The sequence below is a fragment of the Thamnophis sirtalis genome, unplaced genomic scaffold (genome assembly GCF_051295495.1).
Source record: "Thamnophis sirtalis isolate CommonGarterSnake01/CBP01778 unplaced genomic scaffold, rThaSir2_p1.2 scaffold_3, whole genome shotgun sequence".
Taxonomy (NCBI): domain Eukaryota; kingdom Metazoa; phylum Chordata; class Lepidosauria; order Squamata; family Natricidae; genus Thamnophis; species Thamnophis sirtalis.
In genome coordinates, this window is record NW_028261383.1 from 164,403,518 (window position 1) to 164,426,214 (window position 22,697).

The 22,697-nt window shown below is 43.3% G+C and overlaps 1 protein-coding gene across 1 annotated transcript in view; it reads left to right on the plus strand.

Annotated features, from left to right (window-relative positions):
* SLC27A1 (solute carrier family 27 member 1) overlaps positions 1–22,697 on the plus strand; it is a 37,211-nt gene that overhangs the window by 4,537 nt on the left and 9,977 nt on the right. Inside the window, exons 2-7 of the mRNA XM_087710688.1 lie at positions 2,571–2,738; positions 14,621–15,015; positions 16,393–16,554; positions 18,684–18,753; positions 20,179–20,270; positions 20,403–20,512. Coding sequence (XP_087566814.1) covers positions 2,572–2,738; positions 14,621–15,015; positions 16,393–16,554; positions 18,684–18,753; positions 20,179–20,270; positions 20,403–20,512 — 996 coding nt within the window. The 5' untranslated portion in view covers position 2,571. The remainder of the gene's footprint in view (positions 1–2,570; positions 2,739–14,620; positions 15,016–16,392; positions 16,555–18,683; positions 18,754–20,178; positions 20,271–20,402; positions 20,513–22,697) is intronic.

Sequence of the window (22,697 nt, forward strand, 5' to 3'; positions counted from 1 at the left end):
TAGGGTTTGAATGGTAAAACCAGCACATTGATCAAATTGCTTACACTACAGGTAGTCCTCGACTTAATGACCACAATTGGGCCCAAAAATTTCTGTTGTTCAGTGAGATATTTGTTACATGAGTTTTGGCCCATTTTACGACATTTCTTGCCATAGCTGTTAAGTAAACTACTGAAGTTGATAAGTTTCTAACAGGATTGTTAAGTGAATGTGGCTTCCCTATTGACTTTGCATGTCAGAAGGTAGAAAAAGGTGATCTCATGACCCTGGGACACAGCATAGGTTATAAATATGGACCAGTTGCCAAACATCTGAATTTTCATTACAGGATCATGGGGATGCTACAAAGGTTGTAACAATGAAAAATGGTCATAAGTCACATTTTTCAGTGCTGTTGTAATTTTGAACCATCACTAAATGAACTATTGTAAGTCGAGGACTACCTGTACCTAGATTTCTCTTTTTCTTTGAGGAAGCTCTCACTTCTATTGCTGCTATTCTAGCATCCCTGTTCCATATTACACTGAAACTGAAATTAGGGAAGTAATCAAAATCAGATTCCACGACTTTGTAAATATTCAGTAATTAAAATTTAAGGAAGTACAAGCTAATTATACTGATCAATTGCTAGATAAATTGCTGTTGAGTGACTAGTATTTCTGCATTGCTTACTGATGCAAATAGTAATTACATTTTTGGGGTGAAGGGGAACTCTTGGTGACAGTTGCAATTAAAAAACATTTTTCATCTAGACTAGATTACTGAAAAATAATGCTTGGAAAAAATAGGAGTGGGTTTCTCCATAAAAGCATTTGTGGGAGGACCATTAATTTCTGTGCTGAACATGTGCTCATTTGTATCTTCCCTTCCTCTTCAACATATGTATGACAAGCTGAGCATTATTTTGAGTACAGCTGCGATTGGCAAAAAATAAAATAGAACTTGTAAGCCTTACACTAGCCAACTCTGCAGCAAAGGAAAGGTCAATGCAATGCAATGCAATGCAATGCAATGCAATGCAATGCAATACAATAAAATACAATACAATACAATACAATACAATACAATACAATACAATAGCAGAGTTGGAAGGGACCTCGGAGGTCTTCTAGTCCAACCCCCTGCCTAGGCAGGAAACCCTATACCTTTCCAGACAAATGGCTATCCAACATCTTTTTAAAGACTTCCAGTGTTGGGGCATTCACAACTTCTGGAGGCAAGCTGTTCCACTGATTAACCGTTCTAACTGTCAGGAAATTTCTCCTCAGTTCTAAGTTGCTTCTCTCCTTGATTAGTTTCCACACATTGCTTCTTGTTCTACCCTCAGGTGCCTTGGAGAATAGTTTGACTCCCTCTTCTTTGTGGCAATTCCTGAGATATTGGAACACTGCTATCATGTCTCCCCTAGTCCTTCTTTTCATTAAACTAGACATACCCAGTTCCTGCAACCGTTCCTCATATGTTTTAGTCTCCAGTCACCTAATCATCTTTGTTGCTTTTCTCTGCACTCTTTCCAGAGTCTCCACATCTTTTCTACATTATGTGATCAGAAAAGTGTTTGAAAATAAATTAGACCAGGGCTGTCAGACTCGCAGAGTCATGTTGTCATCATGTGACCTATCAGAGCCTTTTCCCCTTTGCTAAATGGGGGTGGGGGTGGCCATGGCCAGAGCGTGACCAGCATGTGACCCACGGGCCGTGAGTTTGATAGCCCTGAATTAGACCTTTGGCCTCTGACTTCAATTAAGAAAAGTAGGAAAGAATAGGAGAATATGGTTTCAGGCAAAGGCCATCTATTTTTTCTGATAAAGAAATGTGGTATATAATGAGGATGCTTGACCAAGTCCAGATTCAAGTCTCCACGCAGGCATGGAAGTTCAGTGGGTGACTGGGCCAGATATTATCTCTCAGCTTCTCTGATAGGATCACCTTTAGGGTAAAATTGGAGGAAAGAGTATTGTGCCTATTGTTTTGAGATAAGGTAGTCCTTGACTTACAACAGTTCATTCAGTGACCATTCAAAGTTACAACGGCCCTGGAAAAAGTCACTTATGATCATTTTTCACATGACCGCTGAAGCATCCCCATGGACACGTGATCACAATTTGGACTCTGGGCAAATGGCTTGTATTTATGACTGTTGCTGTGTCCCAGGGTCATGTGATCGCCTTTTATGACCTTCTGACAAGCAAAGTCAATGGGTAAGCCAGACTCATTTAACAACTATATTAATAACTTTAATAACTGTAGTGATTCACTTAATAAATGTGGCAAGAAAGGTTGTAAAATGGGACATAACTCATGTAACAAATTTCTCACTTAGCAATAGAAATATTGGGCTCAATTATGGTCATAAGTCAAGGATTACCTGTACTAGAGGAAAGTGGGATATAAACTAAATAAATAAATAAAGACTAGCCTGCCCCTTTCATTTGCTCCTTTCACCTTTGTCTCATCTGTGTTATATGGCCAGTTTGCCTATCTCCTTGTGATCATCTTCTGTTTATTTTAACTGTATTTTATAATTAGAGGATCCTAGTAGCTTACATGAAGTTTATTTCATTTTCCAGAATGCACACAATTGGGGTTTGTACTGCTTCCCTTGGATCACTGGGCCTCATGAGATTCTTTGGCATATCTTGGACATGGAGTATTGCAGCTGCTTTGGGCATTTATATTGGCAGTGGTGGGTGGAACTTCCTCCGCATCATCTTTAAGACAGCCCTGAGAGATTTACTGTAAGTACAATTTCTTCTTATGGTATAATATCAGGATTGTTGTAGTCATCAAAATGTTTGTTGCCCTAGATAATAAATCTGTATAAACCTCAGTCCTTTCATGGGATAAGGATGTGAATTCTACCCTGATCAAGAGCTCTGATAACTACTCTTTTAAAATATTACTATAAATACTTTTGGCCTTCTCTTCTCAGCTATCCTCCCAAATGAAAGTTTTTACGTCACATGGATGCTTATAGTAAATAGACTTTGTTGCCAGTGTTTAGAAGAAGGCTGGGAATGATAGAACTCCAAGATATTGTTTTCTATTTATTAAATCTTTTGGGTATAAAATTAGTAAGAAAACATCCTGTGAAGGATTTACCAGCTTGTTCCAGAAGCGAAATCCTATAATATTTATATACATCTTAAAGAAAAAGACTCTTCTTGGGGATTCAGGATAGCTGGTTGTTGAAACACGTATTTTAAAAGTATAAATAATATTAATAAAATACTAATCCCCAGACCGTATGTATTGTGATCATCTCTTTTTTTTAAATAAAAAAAAGCATTCACTGAAAGTTGAGGGGCAGAAGGCATGTTTGGGGCTGAATTTGTACATTATGTAAAGCCACCGTTTGCATAGTCATGCTTATTTATGCTTATTAACTTATTCAGTTAGATATGCTGGGTATAAGCTAACATATGCAATATGCTAAATATGAATCAAGTAAACTGTATTATAGTTTAATATAATATGTGAGCTATGTCTTGTTTAAATCCACCATTCTCAATGTGCTTTCTTTCTGGGAGGGAGAGCCTTTAAAAAAAACAAGGTCAAGAGCCAAGGTGGCGCAGTGGTTAAATGCAGCACTGCAGGCTGACTGCTAGATCAGCAGTTCAGCGGTTCAAATCTCACCGGCTCAGGGTTGACTCAGCCTTCCATCCTTCCGAGGTGGGTAAAATGAGGACCCGGATTGTTGTTGGGGGCAATATGCTGACTCTGTAAACCGCTTAGAGAGGGCTGAAAGCCCTATGAAGCGGTATATAAGTCTACTGTTATTGCTATTATTATTATTGCTATTAAGGTCAAGCAAACACCTTACCAGCTGCATCTTCCTTTGATTTTTCTGTAGACTTGTGTACAGTTGAAGAATCTTGTAACTATTCATAATGTAAAATTCATGCTTAGCCCATAGCAGAGAATTATTATTTATATGTTATAGAAAATGTATGCCTGTCAAGATGGGAGCGGATAGTCACTAATTGACTATAATGTTTATCTAGGAAATGATCTCTTTGTCTAAACTCTATGTATGTATATTAAATTGATTTCTTACTATTTCTACAGAGAAGATTTGTTTTTTAATTGGGGCCTTTCCTTCCTCATCTGTCTAAGCTCCTGATTAGGATATTCACAGTGTGGAGGGATAGATGAGCTTTTAAGAGGTCATTTATCTCTACTAACGCTTGGTCCTCTGTGGAATCTTCTCAATATCTTTCCTATGTGTAACACTTCGTTTTCCTCTTGCTCTGAAGCTGGATTTGGCGTCTAGTTTTTTGTATGTCCCCTTAGGGTCTTTTTTCTTGTTAAAAGGATTTAGGGCTGCTGCTCTTACAAAGGCTGTTATAGTGACTGTCAGTGCCCTCTGGATCTCTACTTCCTCCCAGTTGCATGGCAAGTGAGAAATAACAGCAGAGAATAAAGCGCCTCTTAAGAATATGGAAAGGGCAATTCGTTCTTGAAAAGGCTCCTCTGTTTCCTTCCTGGCACAGCTTGGGTCACTATGATAGGCCAGCTTTGCTGGGCATCATGCCAAGAGCCTATTACTAAACCAGCCTCTTTTTCCTCATCTGCCTAAGCTCCTGATTAGGACATTCACAGTGAGGAGGGATAGATGAGTGTTTAAGAGGTCATTTATCTCTCCTATTGCTTGGTCCCCTGAGGAATCTTCCATGCTCTTTTATAACTAATCATAAAAGTACATCTTCTATTATTACCTCGCATTTGAGGAAAACAAATGTGCTAAGTGCAGTTCAGCTAGTCATTGTCTTAACCTTGGGGCAGTTTTTGTGATATTTTTCTTGACACTGAAAATACAGCTTTTGAAGTGCATGATGTTTTCATTCTGATCGATCTTTCACATCAATCAAAACAAATATAAAATGTGGACAGGCAAATAAGATATTCTGTGAAGTGTTAATTGGGAATGACTCACAAAAAAATTGTGCAATGTAGTTGTGATAAAGGAATATCATAGTAAGATATTTACAAATACCTAAATATATCAAGGAATGTGGACAGGTTGCTCGATGTTTAGAAGTGGATGTTGCATTAGTTAAAATATGCTTTACTTCCAATTTGTTCAGTTATACCAGACATACCATATTTTTCCGAGCATAAGACACACCTTTTCCCCTCAGAAAAGAGGCTGAAAATCTGGGTGCGTCTTATACACCATTTTTTGCCTCCCATGGCCCCACTCCCTTCACCAAAATGGCGTGCATACCCTTATGGAGGCTTTCAGAGAGCTCCTGGGGGCTAGGGAGGGCAGAAATGAGTGAAAAAATGGGCCGTTTTTTGCCTCCCCCCCCCAGCCCCCAGCAGCACTCTATAAGCCTCCATAAGGCTATGCATGCAATTTTTCCCATTTTCATGAAAATCAGGCCGTTTTTTGCTCAATTTTTGCCCACCCCCACCCCCCAGGAGCACTCTGCAAGCTCCCCCAAGGCTATTCATGCCTTTTTTGAAAAACAAAACAGGGCCGTTTTTGTGAAAAATAGGCAGATTTGGGGAGGTTTGCAGAGTGTAAAAACTTTTTTTCCCCCTTTCGGAAAGCTCTTTTACTGATTGATGAGAATTACATTGATCAAGTGCTGTGCCAGCAGAAACACCTACCTATCTACTGTATTTCTCTCTCCCTCTCTCTCCCTCTCTCTCCCTCTCTCTCCCTTTACCTACCTACCTACACACACACTCTCTCCCTACCTATCTACTGTGTTTATATAAATATTTTTCTTTCTCTATACCTCTACCTACCTACCTACCTACCTATACTCTCTCTCTCCCTACCTACTGAATTTCTCTCACTCTCTCTTTCTCTCTCTCTCTCCCTTTATCTACCTACCTAACTACTCTCTCTCTCCCTCCCTACCTACTGTATTTCTCTCTCCTTCTCTCCCTCTCTATCCCTCTATCTACCTACCTACTTTTTAAAAAGATTTGCCTCTTCAAAACCTTGGTGCGTCTTATACTCCGAAAAATATGGAATGTTTTAGTCCCATGGGAATATCTAAAATGACCTTATACCAAATGAGTCACGGTCCCGTGGATAAAATAATTGCCTTCTCTAACAATTCACAACTCTACAGCTTCTGGACCACAGGCTTTACCAGTCATGCTTTATAGGGGGTTGAATCTGAGATCTTATTCAATTTGGGATGAAGGGTGTTCTGAATTCATTTCCTCTATTGTATTTCATACCTTTTACTTGATTAGTGAACATATATATAGATGCAGATGGAAGGGAACAAAGCTAATTGAGATTGGCTGGAACAAGTAAAAAAAGTAAGGCCAATATTATCTGCCAGTTAGTGATTTTTCTACATGTAGCATTGGCATGCAGAGGTCACAGTTTAGCTGGCAACTGCAATAATTGGTTGAAATATTTTCCAAAAATGCTTAATGGTTTATTGTTGCAGATGAGTATTTTTTTAAAGTAAACAAACCCAGATGCCTCCTTCATATAACTCATTTTACTTATACTTTTTGTCACATTTCGTATTCTCACAAATTGCCTAAAACTTTTTTTTAAAGTTATGTTTGTATCACTGGAGCTGTTCATTGTTGAAAATAGTCTTGAGTGCAATGCTTATAACACTGAAGTATTTCTTCTTTTTTATTGCTTGGTTTTATATATCAATAGCTCTAAATTGTAGTTACAAGAAGGAAAGAGATAGACAAGCTGTGGAGTGTGTTTCTAATGTAAGAACTGTTTAATCACTTTCCTCATGTGTGCAGAATTATATAAACTGACATAAATCTGAGTAGTTGTATATATTAGATTGTCTATTTATGCCCCGTATATTAAGAGTAGTTCCAGTGGCAGTATTTGGAATTTAAATTCCTTTAGATGAGAAAGCATCAGAGATTTTATCTTGTCCTTATGAGTTTTGTTTACAAGTATATATATATAGGGCATAGTGAAAGCAGAAATTTTTCCTGGGTGCTCCTCTGGAGAGTCCAAGCTTGAGTTAAATACAGCCAATCTGCCCAGGACTGAATTGAAACTTTAAGCCAGATCTCTGGTGCTGATCATCTTCAGTTTTTTTCAATTCAATCGGTCCGGTGGACGTGCTTTAAATTTCTCTTCAATCCTTGCAGATAGCTTGGACTCTCCATTTTACCATAAGAAGATTTTTTCTTGCCTTCATTGTGAGCAGGCTGGGTGAGCAAAATTTCTGTTTCTTTAATTGAACGAATCACCTTTCTCAGCCTCCCTGGTGTCCTGGGCTCACCCGGGCGCCGCGAGGCTGCAGGAAGCTGTTGAGGGAGGCGCATGGAATGCCGACGCCAGCGCAATTGCAGCCCTGCTACAATCAGGCTCCACACTGAGATATCTGCTGCCGACGACTGCGCTCATTTAAAGGAGCTGGCGATCGGCGCGATGCTCCCAAAAGTTCAGACGGCCATTTTGAAGAGGTCAAAAGTTCCAGCTGCCATTTTGTTTCCTAATTTCGGTTTCCCGCGCTTCTAGCCGCAGCTGCCTGGTCACCTAGCTCAGCAGGTCACTGCGTGGAGTCTTTTTGTCCAGTTTGCTGGTGGCCTGGTTCCTTTTCCTTTTCTTGAGAGCAACTGAGGTGGCAGCAAAGGAGGGCTTGGCTCCCCTGTGTTCTGCTGACATGCGTGGTCCTGGGAGCAGTTGGAACTTGCACCGGAAGGCATCATTTTTACAGTTGGCTGGTCTTGCTTCCCATTGCCTTCAGTGTCTCTCCTCTGAGTGCTTTGGCAACTAGCTTTTTCTGTGAAGGTGGTAAGTGGGGTTTCCCTGCCTTAGCAGTTAAGTCCCGGTGCTCCAGCCATGGCAGACCAGGTCCCTGAAGGTTCAGAGCAGCCAGGGCCTTCCACCAGAGTATATTCCAGACAAGCTGGCAAGGCAGCCCGGGAGGCCATCAGGGGAAGCAAACCATATTCCAGACAGGGGTCTAAGCAGGGCTCAGGTCTAGATAAGGACATCCTCCGCCGGCAGAAGGGCTTAGAGAAGCAAGTTTCCAAGGCCAAACAACAGGCCCAGGCCTCCAAGCCGGTCTCACCTAGGGATCCCTCTCCAGAGGCCCAGCCAAGGCATGGGTTCACCATTCCTGAGAGTGAGGAGGAGGAGGAGGAGGACTTCTCCCCCACTGCTTCCTTTGCCATCGTGGACTCCCCAGGATCCTCAGTGGCAGACCAGGCTGATCTCTTTGCATGTCCTTTGGATCCTGAGGAAGAGTCAGCTCCTGTGGGCCCCTTAGCACCTCAGCAGCCGATCATCCAACCCTCCTCTAGTGCTCGCCCTATAGAGGATTGAGGCCCCGACCTCTCAGCGGAGATGCAAGATGTCATAACCATGGCCATTTCCCAGGGCATAGAAGCAGGCATTGAGAATAAGGACAAAAAGAAGGCCATGCCCTCGGTCGCTAAGAAATCTGACCACAAGGTTTCCAATTCCTACAGGAGACAGTCCTTTCAGAAAATGGAGCCTTCCACTAGCTCCGGGTCCTTCCATCGCCTCTACCCACAGAACACGGATAGGTCCCAGGACTGTCCGCCCTTTCATGACAGGGGTCGCCAGCAGAACTTTTCCAAACATCCTTTTCAAGGGAGGAGGGTCTGGATCCAGGCCCTTCAGATGATATAAGTGACCACCAATGGACTGCTCCCATAGGAGGGCATCTTCAACTGTTCCACGCCCAATGGGAGCAGATCACATCGGACCTTTGGTTCCTCCAAACAATCCGCATAGGTCTGAGCCTAGAGTTCCTTTCCTCCCCTCCTCGTCACTTCATTCAATGCCTGACCCCTTCATGTCTGGACAAGAGGGCTCTCCTGGAACAGGAGCTCCTTCATCTCAGGGACATCAGGGACATAGAACCGGTTCCACCAGGTAAGGAGGGGACAGGCTTTTATTCCATCCTATTCCTGGTTCCAAAGAATTCTGGGGGGGTGGGGTGGAGGAGAATCTTAGATTTAAAAAAGTTAAACCACCACATAGCTTAAAGGAGGTTCAAGATGCAGTCCCTTCAGTCACTCCTGGGTTGCATCAGGCCAGGGGATCTGCTAACATCCATAGATCTCAAGGAGGCCTACCTCCACGACCCAATTTGCAAGGCCCACCGCAAGTACCTAAGGTTCTTTTACGCAGGCCGCCACTTCCAGTACAGGGCCTTGCCATTCGGCCTGTCATCGGCCCCAGAACGTTTACAAAAATCCTCGCAGCAGTGGCGGCCTTCCTCAGATCCCATCTGGCACGACTCAACTGCTACCTGGACGATGTTCTCATACAATCGTCGTCATGCCAACAAGCGACCCAAGACCTGAGTTACACGTTGAGAATCCTTCAAGACCATGGCTTCTCAATCAGTTGGGAAAAAAGCCATCCAGAACCGACAACCAGACTGCAGCACCTAGGTGCCATCATCGACACCGTGGGCTGTCAGGTTTTCCTGTCTCCAGAGCGGGTGGCGAGCCTCAAGGAACGAGTTCTGCAGATGTAGCAGTCCCCTCATGCCAAGATTGTGCAGTTATCCCAATTCTTGGGGAAGATGATCTCCTGCCTGTCCATCATGCCTTGGGCGAGGCTTCATTCTCGACCCCTACAGTGGCTATTTCTGCCCTACCAGAGGATCAATGAGAGCAGCTCCCAGGCGATGGTGCAGGTCTCGCCAAAGGTACATCATTCCCTCAAGTGGTGGTTGTCTCACGCCCTAGCCAAGGGTACTCCCTTCAAAGAGCCAGATCGCCTTACCATAAGGACGGATGTCAGTCTCTTCAGCTGGGGAGCCCACCTCCACAATCAGATTGCACAAGGCAGGTGGCTAACTCCTGAGTCAACACACAGTATCAAATGGCTGGAGTGGTGAGGCTCGCTCGCCTTCACTTCCGTGACGACATCCAGGGACATCATGTGATGGTGCTTACAGACAACGTGGTGACAAAGGCGCACATAAACCGCCAGGGGGGCACGCGATCCAAATCACTGATGGCGGAGGCCGACTCCCTGGGAAGGTGGGCAGAGAAACACCTGCTCTCTCAATACAGGCGGACCACATCCAGAGTCAACAACATTCAGGCGGATTGGCTGAGTAGGTCCACGGTTGACCACTCGGAGTGGCATCTATATCCGGACTTGTTCCACCAACTTTCTCTGAGGTTCGGCCGACCGCTAGTCGACCTATTCGCCACCCCGGAGGACACGCACTTTCCCAGGTTTTTTGCCAGGTTCCATACCACGCAAGTCAAAGGGATCAGCGCTCTTCACTGCCCATGGCCATCAGGACTGCTATATGCATTCCCATCTTTGCCTCTCCTCCCCAGGGTGATCAGGAAGATCCTGTCAGAGGGAGCGGAGGTCCTGCTTGTCGCCCCATTCTGGCCCAGAAGAACCTGGTTCGCCGACCTGGTGAATCTCTCTGTCAGTCCACCATGGCAGATTCCCCAACACAAGGTCTCTCTCAGGTAGGGGGCGCTGCAACATCCAGAGCCCCAGTGGCTTCAACTAGCTGTCTGGCACTTGAGAGGGACTTCCTGAGTAGGGACAGTCTCTTCACCAAGGTCATCCACACCATTCAGGCGTCCAGACGACCCTCCACAACCAGGATATACGATGCCACCTGGATGTCTTTCGGCACTTGGTGTATATCTCGCGGCATGACTGCAACCTCGGCTACAGTTCCACAAAAAATGGACTATTTACAGGATGGACTGGACCAGGGTCTGGTGCCTAACACACTCAGGTGTCAGGTGGCTGCATTATCCACAATTCTTGCTCCAGATGAACATTCCTCCCTTGGTCGTCATCCCACTATCTGTAGTTTCCTGCAAGGCGCAACCAACCTGAGGCATCCGGTTGTCCACAGGTACCCGTCATGGGACCTCAATGTAGTGCTGCGGGCTCTGATTGGCCCACCATTCAAGTCGCTACGGTCTGCCAGCCTTAAGCATTTGATGTTGAAAACTGCCTTTTTGATTGCCATCACTTCTGCTCGACGTATTTCAGAACTAGCAGCCCTGTCGGTTCGAGAGGACTTGTGTCTGATACAACCTGACAGGGTGATCCTCCGACTGGACCCGACCTTTATTCCTAAAGTCAACTCCTGGTTCCACCGGGCCCAGAAGGTCATTCTTTCAGACTTTTGTCCACATCCTAAACATCCTAAGGAGAAAATGTGGCATTTGCTAGATGTTTGTAGAACGATCCGCAAGTACATCAAACGCACAGCTGCGTTCCGGCATTCCGAATCGCTTTTTGTTTCCTTTAAACCTGCATCCCAAGGCCGCAAACTTTCCTCATCTACCATTGGATCCTGGTTGTGAGCATGCATCACCCTCGCCCACGTACTCCAGTCTAGGCCGGTGCCACGCCATATTACTGCACATTCCGCATGGAGCGCCGCCATGATGGCGGCCTGGGCGACTCATGCTCCAATAGAGGAGATTTGCAGAACGGCCACTTGGACTTCCTTGTCTCCCTTTGTTTTGAATTACAAATTGGACAGATTTGCTTCAGCGGAAGGGGCTTTTGGGAGACATGTCCTTCAGGGCATTCATACCAGCGGAGAGACCCTGACCTCGACAGTTTCCCACCCTAGTGACATTTAGCTTGGGTATGTCCCATGTTTGGACTCTCCAGAGCAGCGCCCAGGAAAATGACAATTGGCTTACCTAAAGAGTCGTTTTCTGAGTGCTGCGAAGGAAAGTCCAACCCCACACTGGGGTCTTTCTCTGTTCCATGCAGACTTTCTGAACTAACTGAGAGGATATACTTACAAGTTCGTTTGGATATATTTTATTGGAATTAGCAGCGCGCAACAGTTCCACGCCTTCACTGAAAAAAACTGAAGATGATCAGCACCAGAGTCGTGGCTTGAAGTTTCAATTCAGTCCTGGGCAGATTGGCTGTATTTAACCCATGTTTGGACTCTCCTTTGCAACGCTCAGAAAACGACCCTTCAGGTAAGCCAATGGTCAGCTTCTCTGAATACACAGCATAACTGCTGTCTGTGCTTAGCCATCCCCCCTCCCCAAATAATAACTAGCTCACTTTCATCTGCTAAAAGCAGCAAGATTCTCCTGAGATTTTCTTTCTCACATTCAAAAATGAAACTGGCTCTAAATCTCAGCCCTACAGGGTACAAGACTGGGTTATTTGAATGACTACTCTCTTCAGTAACTTCTACTCATTCTATCGGGTTCAGCAGAAGAGGCTTGCTGAGGGTTCAGTCCACTAGAAAGTGTCACCTGATGAGACTTGGGGCCTTTTCTGCCACTGCACTTGCCCTATAAAACATTATTCCCCTTGAGATCTGATTGGCCCTGACTTTGATTACCTCCTGGAAGGCCTTGAAGTTGGAACATAGGACATATAATAAGATGGTTGGAAGTGATTAGGAGGTCTTCTAGTCGAGCCCCCTGCCCATAGCAAAATATCCTATACCATTCCAGACAAATGGTGATCCAGTCTCTTTTTAAAAACCTTTGGTCGTGGAGTACCCACAACTTCCAGAAGCAAGCCTGATTATCAAGAAATTTCAGTTCTAGGTTGGGTCCCTCTTTGATGATCTTCCACCATTACTTCTTGTCTTGCCCTCAAGTGGTTTGGAGAATAAGTTGACTCCTTTTTTGTGACAGTCTCTCAAGTACTGGAAGATTGCTATCATATTACCCTCTTTCTCTTTCTTAAGATTAGACATACCTAGTTCCCTCGATTGTTCATTATGTTTTAGCCTCCAGATAGATCCCTTATCTTTGTTGCTCTTCTCTGCACTCTTTCTAGAGTTTCAACATCTTTTTTTTTAATACTGCAGTGGCCAGAATTAGATGCACTGTTCCAAGTACGGTCTCACCAGTGCAATGCAAACGGTGATCTTGAAACAATCCTATTGATGCAACCTAGCACTGCATTAGCTTTTTTGGCAGCTGCAGCATACTGCTGGCTCTTACTTAAGTGGTTGTCTACTAGCACACTTAGATCTCTCTTCCAGTTGCTGCTGTTGAGCAGATACCATCTATATTTGTGCATTTGGTTTTTCTTGCCTACGTGTAGGATCTTGCTTTTCTCACCACTGAATTGCATTTTGTTGGATAAGGTCCTGTGTCCACTGTCAAAGTCCTTTTGAATTTTGAGTCTTATATCTAAAGCAGGGGTGTCAAACTGCAGCCTGCGGGCCAGATGCATCACATGGAGGCCACGCCCACCCAAGCTCCATAAAGGGGAAAACATTGTGAAATGCCATGTGACAGCAACGTGATGTGGCAAGTTTGATACCCGTGCTCTAAAGCAGTGGTAGTCAACCTGGTCCCTACCGCCCACTAGTGGGCGTTCCAGCTTTCATGGTGGGCAGTAGGGGTTTGCTGTAACTCTGCTTTATAAATTTTATAAGCTAAAGTTACTTCCCTACTTTATAAATCACCATTATTGTGGTTAGAAAATTTTACTACTAACAGAGATACAAAAGTGGGTGGTAGGTATAAAAAGGTTGACTACCCCTGCTCTAAAGTGTTAGCTATTCCCCTCAGCTTGATGTCATCTGCAAATTTGATGAGTTCACCCTCTATCCCCTCATCTAGATCATTTATGAAGATATTGAAGAATACTTGCCTAAGACTGAACCTTGAGGTACCCTACTGCATGCTTCCCTCCATGTAGATGTAGTTCCATTGAAGTCTACCTGCTAAGTGTGGTTGGTCAGCCATTTGTGAATCCATCCAGTGGTGATACTATCTATACCTCATTGTTCTTTCTTACCAAGAAGGGCCTCTGTGGTTTTTCTACCTGGTCTGGGAATAAGAAAGTGGCGTGAAGCCCATAAAATTACCATGCTATTCCAGTGATTGTATTCTATGCTTTTTGTTGTTTTTATTAACATTTTGTATGGATGGTATATTTTTTCTTTTTTTTTTCCTTTATGTATTATTTATATTTTAATTTGAAGCTGCCCAGAGTCACAAATGTGAGATGAATGGATTATATATTATAAATTGAAACAAACAAACCAAACTGCTGTAGCTGTCTCCCATATATCAATTTGTACGGTGCTACCTTTCTAATTATGAAGGTATTCTATTTATCTCAGGGAAAGATTTTCCCAGATAGCAAGCAATTAGCATTCTTTTAACATTTCTACACCTAATGTAGAAATATTTCCTACATTAGGAAATATTTTTAAAATGCAGCAATAAATTCATTCATTCAGAAATGAGCTTGATTTAATTTCAGGAATGTGAGTTTTACATCACATTCTGAGCATCTTAATTTCCCTTCTTCCTTAGTTTTTAGTCCTTTGAATTGCCACAATGTTTGAAACTGCATAGTAATAGATGACTAAATCAGTGTTTATATGGGTTGTTGAGCTTTTTCTCCCCTGGTGAAGTAAAATAAATTTTGAATAAATAGAGTAAAACAAAAATTCTACAAATTTATCTAAAATGTATTCTTTTGGGGGATTTCCTGGATACGCCATTGTAATAGCTTTGGCCTGGATATGATTGTAGGCCAGTTACAATATAAAAGGTATTAATAATATAAAATCAGATTCTTTGACAGGATGGCTGCGGATCTGACCAAGCAGATGTCTCATGCATTGCCTCTATGCCTCAAACAATTGAAAGCACTATAATAATTAATACTTCTTTATTCCTTTTTCAGAGGACTCTCGGTGCTATTGCGGGTCAAATATGAACTGTATCATCACAGGAAAGCCAAAAGCAATATTCCCAAGGTATTCCAGAAGGTGGTCAGGAAATACCCCGACAAAGTGGCCTTGATTTATGAAGCTACTGATGACAAATGGACATTCCGGCAACTGGATGAATATTCCAACTCTGTGGCCAACTTCTTTTACCAGCAGGGCTTTCGTGAGGGTGATGTAATTGCTATCTTTATGGAGAGCCGACCAGAGTTTGTCGGCTTCTGGTTAGGCATGGCTAAAGTGGGTATTGAGGCAGCTCTCATCAACTTCAACTTGCGACTTGATTCATTGACTTACTGTGTGAAAACCTCAGGGGCTAAAGCCATCATCTTTGGCGGGGAGCTATCAGCAGGTATGATATGTGTAGATTTGGGTTTGACTTCCTAACCTCCACTGTTTTCATCCTTGCTTTGAAACTCTAGTCTAGGAAGGAGAACAGAATTAATTTATCTAGACAAAATGCCTGTTTGCCAAAGTGAATGACCTCTTTGCACTTGTCATTATTGGGCATAGCTGTGAAGATTCTTAGTCATTCAAGTCATGGTTCTAACTCAAGTTAGAACTGAAGAAGGTTCTTAGATGAAAAGCGATTTTTTTTCAAAGAAGAAAACATGAAAAAAGAACCTTTGGGATTTAATTGGGGAATTATTCATGAAATGTTCATTTCAAGCAAAGCTGACATATGCTCACTGATATAGCAGAAGAAAGGGGAGAAATTCTACATCATTTGTGTGAATACTGCTCATCATAAAGCAAATGGAAACCAGATTGTTGCATACTAAGATCTTAGACAACAGTTTTCCACTCTACTTCCCAGAATACAGTGCAGTCAGCACTGGGGAGATGGGTGTGCATGCGTGCACATTTTGGAGTAAATGGATTTAGAAAGAATATAAAACACTCAAAACAGTCTCTTTCCATATGATCCAGTATGGGACTTTAGACAGTTAAGGGTCTGAAGCCTGCATGGCTTGAAAGAATAGTAACTAAAAAAGAACTATAACATTTACCGGTAGTTATGTAATCTTATATACATGTAGTCCTCAAGTTATGACCACCACTGAGCCTATGTTGCTAAGTGACAAATTCATTAAGGGAGTTTTATCCATTTTTATGACTTTTCTTGCCACATTTGTTAAGTGAATCACTGTAGTTGTTAAATTAGTAACACAGTTGTTAAGCGAATCTAGCTCCCCCATTGACTTTGCTTGTCAGAATGTTGCAAAAGGGGATCACATGACCCTGGGACACAGCAACGGACATAAATGTGAATCTGTTGTCAAGCCTCTGAATGTAAATCACGTGACTATGGGGATACTACAATGATCATACCTGTGAAAAATGGTCACGAGTCACATGTTAACTTTGAATGGCCACTAAACGAACTGTTGTAAGATGAGGACCAGCTGTAATAGTAGCCACATGAAGAACTGCAGTGTTAATCTGCATGTAGAAAAACAGCAATTGTTGCAAATTTTGTTTTTTGAAAACAGACAATTCCAATCCACGCTGGGAAAGAGTAGCAAGAATACCCCAGTTTTAAAAAAGTCAAAACTTTTCAGGATATGGTAGTGTGTGGTATAGTGGTAAGATATTGCAAGGCAGATGTAATCGGCGAGGGGGTCATCAAAATTTGAATACTGTTGTTGATTTTTTTTTTCTTACAGTTAGAGAAATGGGCAGCCTCTATTTTAAAATTTTAATAAAAAGGACGGATTTTATGTTGCAGCAATCTCTGAAGTGAATGGCATCCTGGGGAAAAATATGTCCAAGTTCTGTTCTGGAGATTTTAGACCTGAATCCTGCCCTCCAGATACCAAGCACTTGGACCCTCTGCTGGCGCAGACATCGAAATCTCCTCCAACTCATGTTTCAACCAAGGGATTAGATGGTATGTTGGAGTTAGACTGGCAATTAGACCTTCTTCTGGTGAGGAGAGAAAAGGGCCTGGGGTGTTAGGGTGTGGTACAGGGAGAGGTTTTATGCGACCTTTCCTCTGGATTCTTGTTATTCATTGTCCTGGCCTAGTTCCACAGAGAAATGGAGGTTAAAAAAAACACCTCACCTTTAGGGCTATGTACTTGGTTCAGCTGAGCTAAACAGGTTCTAACAACCTGGGCTGTGAACTATTTTCAGGGAGATTTCCCAACCTTCTTTGGTTTTGGATCTGTACCAGGGGTGGGTTTCAGGAGGTACGCCCCGGTACGCGGGTGCTGGTTGGTCAAATTTAGCGTGTCCTCCGGTACCCATTCTTCCGGAGGCGGCATACCGGAATGCTCCTTCCCATTGCCTGCCCCCTTGCTCGTTCCCCCCGCCTACCCAGTCATTGCTCGCTTGCCCTGCCTGTCCGCACCAGGCTTGCCCTGCCAACAGCCGCCTTGTTACCAATAGTGGGTGGGAAATCCATGCAGAGGGAGGAAAACACATCCAATCCCCACCCCCTCCATTGGAAACGAGGTGGCTGTCAGAGAGAAAAGGGTAGCGCACGCCACGTGGGATTGTGCAGCGGTTGTTGCACAAGCCCACGGGCGCGCACTGCCCTCTTCTCTCTTGACAGCTGCCTGGTTAAGAAGCCATCCCCTGTGGCGTTTTACCCTGGGGGGCTCCACAGAACATCCCAAGACCAATGCTACCACATCTGCCCACTTCAGGGACAGGTCCTCTCACATTCCTCCTCTTCCAGCTGTGGCCCCATGCTGTGGAAAACATAGGGGCGCACACACCCTCATAATTACGGAGGGCTTCGGGTGGAAGCTTCTGCAGAAGCCCGGGCGAGTGAGAACAGGTTCCCGCCATTACGAAGTCTCTGAGGCTGTAATTGTATGGGCTGTGTGTGAGCACTTATGTTTTTCATGGTGTGGAGCCGCGGTGAGGCTCTGCGCAGCCGATGATGATTCCGGATCCCATCCGGAAAGACAATCCCTCCCCCCGGGAATGGGCCCCGGTGGTCCTCTCGCATTTGTCTGCCCGCTGCAGCCCCACACCATGAAAAACATAGGCGTGCGCACATAGCCCATACAATTACAGCCCCGGAGACTTCGTAATGACAGGAACTTGTTTTCACTCGCCTGTGCTTCAGCAGAAACTTCCTTCTGAAGCCCTCCGAGGGAGGAAGGGCCAGTTGGGAGAGGGACTTTGGTCCTGCTCTGGGCTGTAGTTGTGTGGGCGTGCGCGTCCCTATGTTTTCCATGGTGTGAGGCCGCAGGTGGAAGACAAGGAATGCGAGAGGATCAGTGGGGACTTGTCCTTCTGAAGAAGACCTGTCCCCGAAGAGGGCAGATGTGATGGCATCAGTCTTGGAATGTTCTGCAGAGCCCCCAGGGAAAAATGCCGCTGCCAGGTACTTTTAACCATATATTTTGGTCCTATGAGTGCAGAATGCTGCAAAAAAACATAAATGCAGGCCAGTTGCTGAGTGTTTCAAATGTGATTTGAACACTCAACAAGGTGACCACAGTATGTGTGTGTGTGTGTGTGTGTGAGTGTGTGTGTGAGAGAGAGACAGACAGAGGCACAGAGAGAGAGAGACAGAGAGAGGGAGTGAGAATCAGAGAGAGAGGGACAGACACACACACACACAGAGAGAGAGAAATATAGGGGGAGGGAGGAAGGGAGAGAGACAGAAAGAGAAAGAAAGGAAGAAAGAAAGAAAACAAAGAAAAAGAAAGTGGGAGAGAGAGATGAAAGAAAGAAAGAAAGAAAGAAAGAAAGAAAGAAAGAAAGAAAGAAAGAAAGAGAACTTATGACCACAATTGAGCCCAAAATTTTGGTTGCTAAGCAAGAGCGTCATTAAGTGAGTTTCACCACATTTTCTAAGCTGGGCACGCCCACCCAGTCACATGACCGCCAAGCTCCCACAAAAAAAGCCACACCTACAGACTAGGTTCTAAAATGTTTTGAAACCCACCACTGATCTGTACTCTGCATTGAAAGCAGCTGTCTCCCTGAGATGAGTAACTTGTCAAGTAGAAATAACAATGAGAAACTGAACTCAGCCTTGCTGCTGTGCTGTCTTCCTAGATCGGCTGTTCTACATTTACACCTCTGGAACAACCGGAATGCCAAAAGCTGCCATTGTGGTGCACAGTAGGTAAGGAACAGTACCTGCCCTTGGTTGTTATCTGCCAATATTCAATATTTTTATTTCTGGAGATTTTTAATATGTGGACAAATGAAGGAGGCCTTGTGGTGTGGATACTTCGCTTATTGAAGGAAGATGCATGCACACACAGACACACAGACCTGCAAACACCCCCGGTATTACCATTTTGTTTCTGTGGAGAATCTCGAAATTTCTCCAAAAGCCTATAAAAGGTGGAAAACTTTAATGAATAGTAGAGATGCCATGTTCACACAAACAGTGGGGGACCCTGGAGAACACACGGGAAAGCTGCAGTTGCCCTGTAAAAGTACAACTGCAACTTTCTTGGGAAAGAGGCTGGATAGAGTTTGTTGGGTTCACAAGATCTGGTTCGGCTTTGTATTTCTTTACCCAGAGAGAAACAGATAAAGGCTAATTGAACAATAGTAGTAAAGTAAATAGATGAAGAGTTAAAAGGACAAAGAGAAGTTTTAACTAAATAATGATTTAAAAGTTACTCATCAAAAAAGAGGGTTTAAAAAAATACCTTTCCCCTCTATCTTGCAGCATCATTTTGGGTGACTTGAGATCTCAAATAATATTCCCATTGTCTTTATGTAATTGAATCATTGAGTGTACAAGTGATTTCAGTTAACAACTATTCATTTAGCGACCTTCGCTGCCAACTTCCCACAGGCAAAAATCAATGGGACAGCTGGCAAGAAAGGTCACAAGTCAATCTCCTAAGTCATTCCCACTCCTATTGCTTTTTCTCCCAGGAGGGTGTTTGAGCCCTGGGAGGGGGGGGGGGCAGATAGCCACTTGCCTAGCCACTCCTGTACTGTACTACCTACCCCCTGGTCTTGTAGCAGATGCTGCATCAGGAAAAAAAAAACCTTTCGCCATCCTGCAACATCCCATAACATTCACCTACTCATTGTCCTGTTTGTGAGCCACTTTAAGGAAGGCTTGTTCTGACCAAAGTTTACAGTTTTCTGCCTTGGTCCCTCATTGACTGCTTTTTGGAAACTGGCAGGAATTCACAACTTCCAGTCACCTGTGGTCCTTGCTTAATCGTCCACCATCCTTACGATGACAAAGCAACTCCCAAGATTGCCACTGCTTAAGCGATGCAATCCTAGGATATCACACTTTACAACTGCATCACTTAACAACGTAAATTCCAGACTCAGTTACTGTTGTGAAGTGAGGACCTGTAGTTTCTCCTGTATATCTTCCTGAGATGTATCAATGCACTGCAGTCAAGGTGCCAACTGACCACTCTGAGTACTGTTGTACTGCAGGCCAGTATTTGTATCACTGGTTTTCCACAACTGCCCTTTGATCCTAGAAGAATTTTCACAATTTTTTTTGTGTTATCTAGTACCACTTAAGAGTAACTCTATTGATACCTATTTTTTCCTTTTATTGCAGATATTACCGAATTGCTGCTTTTGGTTATTATGCTTACAGAATGACCACAGATGACATAATCTATAACTGCCTACCATTGTACCACTCAGCAGGTAAGCTGGCATTATTGCTGAATGTTTTAGGATGGAGATTGGCCGGGGCATTACCAGAGACTCTTTGTTAATATTCCCCAGGGTTTCTGGCAAGCATATCCTGCTGACCGTCTTTCTCTTTCTGTCTCTTAGGGAACATCATGGGCATTGGCCAGTGTGTGGTTCATGGTCTGACGGTAGTGATTAGGAAGAAATTTTCTGCCAGTCGCTTCTGGGATGACTGTGTGAAATACAAGTGTACAGTAAGGAGATCCCTGAACTTTTGCTTGTAGGCACCACAATTAGTAGTAGGTGGGAGAAAGTGCAACTTGGGGAAGGCTGCTTGGCAAGACAGTTACACATAAACAAAAAGCAAAGAACCAAAAAAAGGCAGCAGTAATAGGATGAGGGTGAATTGAGGAATTGCTTTGCTTACGATATACTGGTGTAGTCTTTCATAGCTGGCATCAATGAAGCAGTCATGTGCTTTCAGGCTGAATGGCTGTAAACTAGTTTTCCTTTGCTCTGGCCAGCCACAAATGCTGGTAAAAGGTCAGGGCGAAAGAAAATTAGACCACGGCCATTCAATTTGAAAGCTCATCACTGTTTTATATCTCACTTACAATTCAATGTAACACTTTTAATAGGTTATTCCCAAAACCTCTTTGTCCAGCTTCTTGCCAGTTGGTGTCTCAACCAGATTTAGAAAGACTAGAAGCAATAGCAACCATGGAAGGGTAATCATTATTAAATCATTGATTCACAGCTATTGTTAAGCTGTGTAGTTTTGGGGTACTACATTTCAATCTGCTGACGTACTAGGAACGTACTTTTTTTTTTCTTTGCAAAAGAAGCTTCCCATAGGAAATCCCTTGATTTTCTTCTGGCCATATTTTTGTAAGTGTGGCCATTTTGGATAACACAAGCTTAAGAAGGGAAAAAGTCAATCTGCTCCCCCTCAGTATCGTGCATGCCATTCTTCAAGGCACCAAACTGACTTCACCTTTCTTGTGCTTTGGGGTTTGAAACAAGAAGTAACCTCTATTCTAATACTTTAATCCTGGTCTTTATTCTGTTAATTGCCAAATTTAAGCATGCTTTTTTTGAACAATATCCCAGTAAGCAAAAAAAAGAAGAAAAAAAAGAAGCTTATATTAAAGAGTGGCTATTCTTGAGCAGTTTACTTTGTTTAGTGTGGTGAAGAGCCATGGTGGCACAATGGTTAGAGTGCAATACTGCAGGCTACTTCTGCTGATTGCTGGCTGCCTGCAGTTTGGCAGTTCAAACTTCACCAAGATCAAGGTTGACTCAGCCTTCCGAGGTGGGTAAAATGAGGACCCAGATTGCAATTGTTAGACTTAGACTTATATACCGCTTCATAGGGCTTTCAGCCCTCTCTAAGCGGTTTACAGAGTCAGCATATTGCCCCCAACAACAATCTGGGTCCTCATTTTACCCACCTCGGAAGGATGGAAGGCTGAGTCAACCTTGAGCCTGGTGGGATTTGAACAGCTGAACTGCTGAACTGCAGTCAGCCTGAAGTAGCCTGCAGTGCTGCATTTAACCACTGCACCACCTTGGCTCAGATTGTTGGGGCAATAGGCTGACTCTGTAAACAGCTTAGAGAGAGCAAGCACTGTAAAGTGATAAATAAGCCTAAGTGCTGTTGCTAAAGACTGCCTTTAAATAAGAAGCAGAAAACATTTCTTGCACTTTGGAAAACTTGGCATTCTTCCACCTGTTGGAGTCCAACACTGTTATTACCAATTATAGAAAGCAGGTTTGATAATACTTTTAAATCAATTAACGTGTAATTGATTTAAAAGATTTTTTTAGCTTCCCATCGTATATAGAATAACCCTAGGGCAGGGGTGTCAAACTCATGTTGTCAAGGTGTCATCACGTGACATATCGGGACTTTTCCCCCCTTTGCTAAACTGGGCAGGGGTGGGGCCAGCATGTGATGCATCCAGCCCATGGGCTACAAGTTTGACTCCCCTGCCCTAGCCAGTTCACATAGTAATAAAAGAGTAAAAACATTAAAATCATTTTTTAAAATGTTTTCTTGGCATCCTCATCAACTTGTAACTATCTTGTGGATTTCAAATGGAGAATGCAAATATTGATACATTCATATGAACATTTAGCAGTACTTTTTTTAATGATTCCATAGTCAACATGTTATCTTTCATTAGTTATCGATGTATGAACAGAAATTTAGTTTGGAAAAAGAAAGTGTTTAAATAATACATAGCTGTATTAACAAATTCTGTCTCAGAAAAAGCAAACCTTCCTGTTTCTAAGACAGTGTTTTCAATCTACGAGTTGCAAATATTTCATTAATACTTGTTTAAACAGACTGCTGCTTCTGATTGATTACATTTATGATGCTTCTAAATATTCTAATTATATAAACAAATTGGCTTTATAAACAAAACAGAACTATTG